General features: G+C 39.2%; 1 protein-coding gene across 3 annotated transcripts in view; it reads left to right on the top strand.

Moving 5' to 3' along the window:
• Positions 1–10580, top strand: part of brf1a (BRF1 RNA polymerase III transcription initiation factor subunit a) — a 42892-nt gene extending 32312 nt beyond the window's left edge. For 2 of the 3 annotated variants that reach the window (XM_046871298.1, XM_046871288.1), the window contains 7 exons: positions 1293–1354; positions 1765–1846; positions 2894–2949; positions 3100–3368; positions 8441–8492; positions 8804–8957; positions 9051–9532. In XM_046871298.1, the coding sequence (XP_046727254.1) occupies positions 1293–1354; positions 1765–1846; positions 2894–2949; positions 3100–3368; positions 8441–8492; positions 8804–8957; positions 9051–9082 (707 nt within the window). In that variant the 3' untranslated portion in view covers positions 9083–9532. Of the gene's footprint in view, positions 1–1292; positions 1355–1764; positions 1847–2893; positions 2950–3099; positions 3369–8440; positions 8493–8803; positions 8958–9050; positions 9533–10014 lie in introns of those variants that run through there. The other variant, XM_046871306.1, reaches the window with a different exon arrangement.
• The last annotated feature ends 1098 nt before the right edge of the window (positions 10581–11678 follow it).

Below are 11678 nucleotides of genomic sequence, written 5' to 3' on the forward strand. Positions count from 1 at the left end.
GTTAATCATATATACTTTACATGCTGCTTTGCTGCTTTTGCTGTTTTCGCATAACATTGTGTCCATGTTTACAAGTACACACTTCTCTATATTTCTCTCTTTTGCACACGGTGTTGTAAAACATATTATACAGTAGGTTTACAGGTCGGCGCTTTTTTGTCTTTGTCTTGCACTGTTTGCACCAGGTTGCACACGATACACTTTATGTGGCGAGGACACTTAATTTACTCCATAGCTCTGTGTCCTGTTATGTAGCTTAATGTTGTGTGATGTAGCTCTATGTTGTTTTATGTAGCACAAGGGATCTGGAGGAACGTCTCATTTCACTGTGTACTGCATCAGCTATATATGGTTGAAATGACAATAAAAGCTTCTTGACTTGACTTGACAACCACTAAGACCGATCCTCCTTCTCTAAACAACAGACCCTGAGGACACACCACTTTTCATTGGGTGATCAACACACAGCCAATATATTGGTTAGGAAAGGTTCCGAGGCCACACCCCCTTTATTGTGATTGACACGTTGAAACCACGCCTACTTCATGCAGGCTCTGGCATTCTGCCACATAAAAAATAACGCCATTATTATTATTAATTATTGTTAGAATAGTCAGTTCCACTGCTGCATGTTTAAAAAGTTCATGCACAGATCTGGGAACAAATATCAGCATAGAGTTTGTTCTCTTTCTTACACATTTCAGCTTTCTTTCCACATCACTAAGGCAAAGAGAGAGAAAAAGAGAGAGAGAGTGCAAGAAGTCTGGATGGAGAAGTTCTGCATATCATGGTGGAGTTGTGAAGCATTGCCAAAAGGCCTCAGGCTTTTTTTATGGTTTTTTTTTTTTTTAAATAGGGCTTAGAGAGATAAGGAATGGAGGGGAGGAAGTGTGGAAAGAAAGAAGGATGTAGAGGGACTTTTGAGACACATGCACACACATTACACTCAATTACAGTGACCTCAGCATTAAGAAGTGGGCTCGGGTAGCCTGCACGTAATCGACACACATGCATGTACTCTGCATTCACACTGTACTTTGGATAAATTGGATCACCCTTAGTTGCCATGGTTTCATGGTAGCACCTAGCTAAAGCTAGTGCATGGTGTGATCTCTGTTACACATGCAAACATATGTGCATACTAGTGCACTTACAAACTCAGCGTTACACGATCAAGTAATTGTTTTTTGTGTTAAGTCAATTCGACTTACCAGCAAATCTGTATAACATTAATAAGACAAACAAGAAGAGTCTGGACTTAAAATGCTAATATGATTTGTTTGGAATTACAGATAGTGTGTCGGACGGTGGTGAGCTGGACCTGAGCGGGATCGACGACGGCGAGCTTGAGTGGGTGAGTATGAGCTCCATTGCCAGGCTACAGGAAATGCTCCTCGTTCAGCTTCTATAATGAAGGTAGAGCCGTAAACCGGATGTGTGCACGATCCGGCGGATCCTTGCTGAGCGGCAGCAACCCTGCTGAGATTGATTTTGTTCAGTGTTAGCGATTAGATGTATTAGCGCCAGACACGGCGTGACATTTCCATCAGAGATGCTCATTTATACGCGTGTGAGCGAAAGGTGAAGCCTGATGAAACACCTGCTTAGCCTTTTGATCGCTTTTTTCTCTCAGTGTGTGTGTGTGTGTGTGTGTGTGTGTGTGTGTGTGTGTGTGTGTGTGTGTGTGTGTGTGCGCGTGCACATACATGGATCTGAACATGCTGACAGTAAACAGAACATCAGTGCTTGTTCTCTCATCTTTAGTACATCCTCAATGAGAAGGAGGTGAAGATTAAAACTGAGCTCTGGATGCTGGAGAACGCAGACTACCTCAAAGAACAGAAAGGTAAAAAAATAAATACAAAATAAAAAGTTAATAGACAGTATTATTTTATGGTTTTTTTTTTTTTCCCAATCACTTTTGTGCAATTTATTTATTGATTTACTTATTTGTATTAATTTAAATGAAAACGGAAACAGATTTTGAAGAAAAAAATTATAATTAACAAACAAATTAAGTCTGCTACAGCTTGAGTCCATCTTCTTCTTCTACTTCTTCTTTCGGCTGCTCCTGTTAGGACTCAGCACAGCCGATCATATGTTTTCAAAGCAATTTGTCCAATTTATGCCTCTTTCAAACTAAAAACCAGCATGTCTTCTCTCACCACAACCATAAACAACCTTCTTTGCCTTCCTTGCAGCTCGAGGCCGTAGGCCTGCATTAAAAACTGCACAGCATCGCACAAAATTAATTCTGTACTGTATACACACTTTTACAGTTTATAATCGAATTTGGATGATATGCTACAAAATCTGTGTTTTTGAAAGATTTTTCCCAAATAAATCGTGGTAGTTCCAGTTTTTGACCACTAGGTAATTAGTAAATAGTTAGTGGAAGTAAAATGAGGCAGAGTTCACATTGCCTCATGACTGAGTTAAAAAACAAATGTGCAAACCCAAACATATATACATATAAACATCTGTATACATAAGGTTTTTTTTTTTTTTATAATTAGTAACTTACACAGGGTAATGGAGGTGTGAAGCAGATGAAATTCTGCCCCTGTGGACAAGCTGCCAGTCTACTGCTCCTTCATTATTCGCTGCTCTAAAATGTTATCTGCCCTGTATAGACTGTGAATTGTGAATAATAATTTTTTGTGATTCACTGTGATGGGTTGCCTAATTTCTGATTTACATTTATAGTATTTGGCAACACTGAATTAGAACTAAAAATCTATTTTTTTGTTTATTGCTGATATGTCAGCTGTCTAGATGCATTTTCTTGGATATAAATGTTTGTTGAAAGATATTCAGAAATGATTGTGTGTGTGTGTGTGTGTGTGTGTGTGTGTGTGTGTGTGTGTGTGTGTGTGTGTGTGTGTTTGTGTAGAAAAGGAGGAGAGAATAGCAAAGGAGAAAGAGCTGGGTATCTACAAAGAGAAAAAGGTGAAGTGATGTTAATATTTTTTCTTAATTATTTATTTTAAAACATTCTTTTAAGTACTTAAGGGGTGTGTGTGTGTGTGTGTGTGTGTGTGTGTGTGTGTGTGTGTGTGTGTGTGTGTGTGAAACCGTTCACTTTTACCTTCTTCCCAGCCGAGGAAAACGACTCAGAGGCGAGCGCCGATCAACGCCAGCACAGCTGATGAGGCCATTGAAAAGATGCTGGAGCAGAAACGGATTTCCAGTAAGATCAACTATGACGTCCTGAAGGACCTGAACCACTCGAGCGTGAAGAGCCCTCCACCTGAACCGAAGGAATCCCCGGGTCGCTCCACACAGAGGAGGACACCGTCATCACGTCCTCGCAGGGTCAACGAGCTCACGGCCAGTCTGGCAAAGCCGGCCAGCAACTTCGGCAAGAGGTTTGTTTTTTGTTTTATTTTTGTGTTTTGTCTGTAATGTTTGCTAGCACCTCCTTTACTCAGACAGGGTACAAACTGAAACAGCTCTGCCAACTGCTACCCTTCCTCTTTGTAGCACAAACTGCAACCGGCGAGCAAATTCTTCACGCTTCACTCTCATTTTGAGAACCTGAAATGTTCTGTTTGGCAATCTGGTGAAGGCTTGTGATGAAACGACCTGTAGCTACACACAGGAGTTGTTTTATTTATTATAAAAAAAAGAATTGTCGGGTCTAAAACTGATATAAGTTATTTATAAATGACGTTTGGTGTTTCAATGGGATGTGTGGGTGCTTTATACTTGCCAAATGTACTTTAAAGCACAGTGAAATTGTTTCCCCTCGGTATTGTTAGGTTGGTAAACAGGATTCCATGTACCGAAACCTATGTGCACTATATAGGGATTGAAGCAGGGTCATGTGCTGGAGTGCCCTACATATATAGTGAGCATGTATAGTGAATAGACTCTCAGTCTGTGTGAAGATTTTTTTTTTTAATTTATAAAATTGCATAAAAAAGGCAGACATGAAGAAAATATTATATGTATAGAAGCAGATGGACAGCCAGTGACGTGATATGTGACTGAAGGAGGTAAAGGTTCCTTTAACCACACACACACGCCCACACACACTTTTCCCCGTCAGTATTGTGACCAAGCGATACTAATCTCCTCACATGGGGCTGAGCAGCGGAAAATTGTTCGGTCAATTGATGGTCTTTGGCTTAAGCTTTACTTCACAGACACATGTGCACGCACGCACACAAACACACACACATACACACACACACATACACACAGTCTCATGCTGAGTTAATTGAGTTGGTGAGGCAGTATTTCTTCCAAACCGACTCACAGTAATGCTGATGTAAATGTAAATGCTCTCTCTCTCTCTCTCTCTCTCTCTCTCTCTCTCTCTCTCTCTGTGTGTGTGTTTCCAAAGCAAAGAAAGTGTGTGTACTTGTGTGAGTGTGTGGGGACACAACCCAGTCTATGTTTAGACTTTATTTCCACTCCACACAACCTTGTGGGAAACATCTGGGTTAAACTTAGACTGTGTGTGAGAGAGAGAGAGGCAGTGTGTGTGTGTGTTTGTGCGTGTTACTGTTAGTGTGTGTTAGGGAAATCAAGATATCAGACACAAATAGAAATGTAATTAGAGTCAGATACTGTGGGAATCTCTCAATCACTTTAAATCTCATTTTCTCTCTCTCTCTCTCTCTCTCTCTCTCTCTCTCTCTCTCTCTCTCTCTCTCTCTCTCTGTTCTTTTAATCCTTTTCCATTCGTCATTTTCTCACTCTCCTTGCCTGCCCCATCTCTTCTTGTCCATCTCTTATTCCTCATCTGTCTCTACAGTGATCCTAACGGATCACGCACTTATCTCTGTCCATTTCTCTTTGTCCAGCTATCATGTTTGCTCTCTTTATTTCTCTCTCTCTCTCTCTCTCTTTGCTTTCTTTCTCTCGACTGAATGGTTGATGTGAATGGAGTGTATTTTTAAATCATTCATTCAAAAAGCATTTTCTGAATGGAAACAAACACACACACACACACACACACACACACACAGATGCACAGTAGTTCATTACTATTCATTCTTTGTGGTACATTCAGTATTTCTTTTATTTATTTCACCTCAACACTCTCACACTCGCTCTCTTTTTTTTTTCCCCTCATGTGAACTTGTTATTTCTCCTTACTACTGTTATTTACGTCTCCCCACCCTCCTCCTTCTCTCTTTTCTTTCATCAGGAAAAGCTTCTCTCCTGCTGCAGCAACTGATTCCAGCCTTCCTTTTTTCCTTCATCTTTCACCCCTTTCATCCCCTCATCCCTCCCTCTGTCTGTCTCTCTCTCTTCTCTTCCACTTGTTCTCTGATGATAAAGTTCCTTTCTGCAGATGAGCTAAATGCTCTGTTTTGCCTTCATCAGTTCGCTCTTTTCATTCATTTCATGTTGAAGATGAAGGCGTTCCCGTCTGGGTTTCCTCATCGCTGCACTATAATGAGTTAATTCTGTGTGTGTGTGTGGGTGTGTGTTTTTAGAGGTGTATCAATATATCACTCCATTGTTCACGAATAGGAACCGATTCTCCAACTAAATCATTCGCAGCAAACTCCATGTCTTACGTTTCTTTTGTTATATTTTCAGAAGGTTTTCGGGTTTCCTTGCAGGTTTTGTAGAACATCTGGGTGTTTCTAGCAAATTTTGGCAATATAATTGGTTTGTTTTTTGTTCAGTTTTTTTTTTTTTTGACAAAAGTGGTTTTCTTTGCAGCTTCCATTAACACATTCTTTAGTGTTTTTCTAGAAGCTTTAGACTCTCTTCAACTCGATCAGATCTGGTGTGATCTTTAAAGACTGCCAAGGGGAATAGCACCGGTCTTGAATTTCCAACATTTGTAGACTCAGTTTGATTGTACACTACAGGACTTTAGAGATGCTTTTGTAGCCTTTTCCCTTCTCTTCCTGTGAATGCTGATGGCGTTAAGTGCACGTTACACACTTATCAGATGTTCTTCAGCAGAACAGATTTGTCAATAATCAGTGTTCAAAACTCACACTTTCAGTCTTGTCTTTGTAATCGGACTCCAGTTGGCATTAAGAGATGTTTTCCAGCCTGCACTGTCAGTCATTACACAATACCAATAATAAAGACCTGAACACAAAAAAAGGGTTTGAGTGATTAATATTTAAACGCCATCGCTTGTGTATTCCATAATCGAGCAACTTCACCTGCAGTTAAATACATCAACACACACTGTTTTAATATGGACTTACTGACGTTTCATACACATTACAGCCCTGGTATCACCAAGCTGTCACTCTTGGGGCTCTTGAGTAAGATGCCCTTGTGCTCCAGGGCGCTGTATCGTGGCTGAACCTGTGTTTGGACCCCAGCTTCCTAACGTCACTGGGATAAGTGAGGAAAGTATTTCACTACTGTAAAGTACATATGACAAGTATAAAGCACCGTTATCTTTTTTTTTTTTTACCATATTACAGCCCAGATGTTCTGTTTGTTTTCACTTTGCACTCAGATCCCACACTTTACAGCACATCACATGTGTTTATGCTTCCTGTTCAAGGTGTTTCTGGTGTCTTCCTTTCTTCCTCTTTACCTTCATCTGGCCTAAACATAATAATTCTTATAGATGTATTCGCTTTGTCTTTTCTCTCTCTCCCTCTCTCTCTCTCTCTCTTGCCACACCTCTCATTTACTTTTGCTTTGCCTGTTTTTTTTTCTTTCTTTCACACGTGCATTAGATTTGTGTCTGTCTGTAAATCATGACGTTTTCCTCTTTTATTCTTTCATTTCTTCATTTACATCTTTCTGTACATAAATGTCCTGGTGTAAAACTGTCTCTCTAGCTATGTTTCTTTAACTCTGTTCATCAGTCTTTCTTTCTGCGTGTATGTCTGCTCATCTGTCTGTCTGCTTGTTCTGTCCGACTCTCAGGAGAAGTAAAGCTAACGGCAATAAACTGAATAATAGGAAATGATCAGAGAGGGACTGATGACTGATCAATGCATTTACTATAAGACAGAATCTTGTAAAGTTTGTCCTGTGTGTGTGTGTGTGTGTGTGTGTGTGTGTGTGTGTGTGTGTGTGTGTGTGTGTACCCTTACCACTTTATATTCTGTGTGAGACCACAGCAGGAAAGAAGAGACTCAGGAAGGGTGTGTGTCCTTGTTATTATTTAAAATTCTGTATATGACAAGAGCAATAAGAGGAGCATCATGACACTGTGTGCACATTGCACGTGTGTAAATCCATTACTTTATCACTGTTTTAATTTTTTAACATCCACCTGGTCACGAGGTAAAAGATCATTGGGGGGGGGTGTCACATGGTAAAATCTCTTTCTCAGAATATCAGAACGATTTTGTGGATTTATTTGATGTGACTCGGAACTCGAACGCCAAAAAAACTCACCGAGAACAGTTCCAGTACCACAAGTTCACACACCAGATCTGTTCAACAGCTGTTTCTATTCATCAGCTGATTTTACTTCAGAGGGTTAAAAATAATCTTTGCATTAACTGTTAAAGCTGAGAGTAGAGTGTGTGTGTGTGTGTGTGCGCGAGAGAAAGAAAGACACTTGCTAACTTGTTTAGCACCTAACAACTTTCTTGGCTTCAGTCTCGCTCTACCAAATGCTTCTATGCTTCCCAGATTGCACTGCAGAATGAATAAAGGCCCGCTGAGTGTGTGTGTGAAAAAGCTGAGAGTAAGCTGTGTGTGAATGTGTGTTAGAGAGAGAGAGGCATGTTTTCGAGAATGTGTGAGACTCCTAATGAGTCAATAGACATACATCAGACTTCCTGGGAGTGTGATGCATCTGCTGGAAAGCTGTGTTTGTGTGTGTGTGTGTGTGTGTGTGTGTGTTTGTGTGTGTGCGCGTGTGTGCGTGTCTGAGTGAGAGAGAGAGAGAATGAGAGAATAAAGGGGCAAATCCCAGAGAGATTTGAAACCCTCCTCTGCTCTCGCCGTTTGATTAAATCCCGAATTTATCACACACATTCGCATATCTTCGAGTCTGTGGAATAATAATTAGCTCGTTAGCTCTGCGTGCTAAAAAACATACAGCGACGAAACCAAATGGCATGAGCATTCATTCTATATCGGCTCATTAGCATGTGTTTACGAAGTAAAGTATTATTTGTTTACTCCGTAGTCTGTCGGTTTCTCTTTGAGGGAAAAAAAAACAGAGCATTAATTATAATTAGGGATTAAAAGATGAAAGTGATGCTGGTGCTGCAGCTTTACATTAAAGGAGGAGTGCAGACTGAAATATAACTTGCACACAGCTTCAGGTGTAATCTAACCTTTCTCTCTCTCTCTCTCTCTCTCTCTCTCTCTCTCTCTCTCTCTCTCTCTCTCTCTATATATATATATATATATATATATATATATATATATATATATATATATATATATATATATATAAAATATTGTATAAGGAGTTAACCTTTATATATCATCCTGGCTGAGGAGATATAAAAATCCTTGTGTGTGTGTGTGCTTGCTCAAGGTTACGGCCACTGATCTCGGCTCAGCCTGCTAAGAAGCCTCTTCTGGATCAGGTGTGTTTTTTGCCTCCTCCCTCTGTCACTCTTCAAATACTCTTCTACTGAACTCAGATCAGACTTATTCATGTTATAGAGCTCTGGTGTTTTATATACAGCTGTATAAAAGATGTTATTATACTGATCTCAGATCTGTTCTCGTTTTTTCAATGCAACCTGTAAAATGTGCATTAAGTTTATAGGAATGTAAAAATGCAGAGAAAAGTAGGAGGACGTCTGTCACGTGCATCTCTCAGCCCTTAGGAGTTCTGATCGTGTTTGATGCTGTGTTGAGGTTTATATTCGATGTTTACTTGCCTGCTCTGTAGCTGGTGTCCGATGCACCGGACGCCCCTGCTGTGGTTACCCACAATGCCGTGGTGGTGGAGAGCGGGCCCGTGGCATATGAAGACCTTGGAGAGGAGGAGGACGAGGAAGAGGAGGAGCAGTGCGTCAGTGCCATGGCGCTTATGGGAGGAGACGGTCAGTCACACTTCACTCGTACCACAATAAAGCTACCGTACACTCTGAGCCTCTTTTCATGATTATGACTTACTGTGTTGTTTTTTTTGGCAGATTACGGCTATGATTTTGACGACGAAGATTGATAAGGAGAGGAACGGGTGTGTAAGCAAGATGGACTGCTAAAGACACAAGGCTGCTGACACACACAGACAAATCCGTGTGTGTGTGTGTGTGTGTGTGTGTGTGTGTGAGATAATGACTTAAAAGAGTGTTTAAAATGACAGTCTTACAACATTATATAAAGTGTTGTTGTGTGTGTGTGTGTGTGTGTGTGTGTGTCCTAATCCAGAACATTTTGATTTCAGTTCATGGCAGGTTTAAATTGTTGTTTTTTAAATGGTTATTTAGTGAGATTGTGAATATTCTTTTGCTCAGGTGCTCTGACTGACTCCATGAGGATGATTATTGCAGTTTAGTTCTGTGTTTGATTTAACTCGCTCTGTGATTATTTATTTTTTCACAGTCTTGCCTCTGCTTAGTCAGCGACGATGAAACACCTCCAGATTGCAATAAAAAAGAAAAGTAACTTTAAACGTGTAGAGAATGTACATCATATTTATATCATCTTTTATATAATCTTTAAAAATAGGAAAAGGTTTTCTAGGGGAATCCGGACACTCCTCAAGAGCGCTGGAGCGAAATAGACTTTGTATTATGGTTGAATTATCATATAAAGATCATATAAAGAATTACAGATTATCATATATAAGAGCTTGGTGCTTAATATGAATCATTCATTGAGAAATGGTTTGAATACATTTCGTTGCCATTTGAGTTAGCTAATCTAATGAGTAAAAAAAAGGTTTTTGTATAGTACTGTTGCTATGGTTACGTCTCTGCTCTCACGCTGTTGTCTCAAAATGATTTTCTTTCTTTGTGTTTAGTCCTGCAATAAGCTACAATTATTACAGGAACCGGATTTTTTTTAAAAACGGTGTTTATGAAACCCACACAGCTTTATGTGTAATATTGTCATGTGATTAATTTCACATCTTCCTGACTCCTTCTGCCCCAGACGTTCTTCTGACTGAGATATAAAGCCTCTGCGCTGATCCTGCACATGCTGAGGTGTTACACTTACATGACTAGCCTGTGGACAATATTGCATGTAATAAAGTGATCATGATGAGACTGTACAAATGTAAAAAGTGAAAATTACTAACTGCTGGCTGTACTTTATCTGATCAGTGTGTTATATTTGTATTTATTACAATAGGCCCATAGACAATTGTTAAACACTTCGTATTTGCATTGCTATTGTTTCACACATTATTTATTAGCACACCAACATGCAGATGATTATTTTTCTGTTACACCACCACACGGGGTCTGTGCTCCGTTATCCTGATACTGTGCGCATCATATGTTCATATTGAGCCTTGAGACGTGACGTCATTATAATTTTTTCTGCTATTGTAGTAGCGGAGTCTTGCTCTGCTCACTTTGCTCCCTCTAGCGCTCATTACCGGTAATCGCACACAGCTTTCCGGTACACTACCTGCATACGCATAGTCAAGACCCTAAATATAAGCAAATATATCTATTTTATTCTCTCTGATTTTTATAAATCACATGTAAGAATATTCAGCCTGATGTTTTTACTCCTCTTTATGCTTTAAACTGATTTTTATTTTATTAGTAGATCATTTTTCCTTCTTTCTAGAACTGAATGCTTAAAAAGTAAAAAAAAAAAAGGGGGAGAAAGAAAATACATTTACATATCTATTTAAGACATTAAAACTCACTAGGATAATTTATTTTGCACTTTTTTAAATATATTTTTTTAGTTTACTGGTGCTAATTGATAGGACAGAGTTTATAGTATGCACCATTAATAAAGACGAGACAAATTGTTATTGTGCGAAAATGTTATATATATATATATATATATATATATATATATATATATATATATATATATATATATATATGGTACAGTGCTTGTCATAATTTCGAGCAAAACATGCATGTTTCTTTTGTTTCTATGCAACAAATGGTACGATGATTTACTTTGACCAAACAAATATATACTGTAAATGTTTCACTTTGTTACTTTGTTTTCTTTTTCATTAATTGGAGATTCCTTTCTTGTGGTTCAGTTCATCCCAGAGCAGTTCATTAGGATTTAGTTGCAGTTACTGGGCAGGTCATTCCATGAGAAATAACACTCTAGACGACTTTGAACTCTTAATGACATTTACAGAGGTTGGACGTATTTGTCGCTTCGGCTCATCGTCTTTAACGGTGAAGTCGGTTGTTCCAATGAGCTGCAATCCAGATGGAATTACATGGTGCTGAAGTATGGAATGGGATCTCTGTTAGTTCAGGATTCCTTTCACCTGGAATAACTCTCTAATGTTCCCTGCTCCAAAACAACCCCAAACCATTAAGCTTTCACCACCATGTTTGACTGTGGTGGTGAGACAGTCTGCTTACATCTTCTCTCCTGTTCTCCATCTAACACAAGTTCTTCTCATCTGGCCACATTTTCTTCCATTCACTGTGCAGTTGCATAGAAAACAAGGTTTCTCAAGAACCATTCAATACATGTAATGTGATCATAAGCATAAAGTCTGTAAATTTAAGACTGAATTTCAATTATACAGTGTTGACAAAATTCTAAATTGATATTTTTCTTATCGCCTAGTTAAATGCTGAGATTTTTATTATTTTCTGTAG

This window comes from Silurus meridionalis, chromosome 2, assembly GCF_014805685.1.
Source record: "Silurus meridionalis isolate SWU-2019-XX chromosome 2, ASM1480568v1, whole genome shotgun sequence".
Taxonomy (NCBI): domain Eukaryota; kingdom Metazoa; phylum Chordata; class Actinopteri; order Siluriformes; family Siluridae; genus Silurus; species Silurus meridionalis.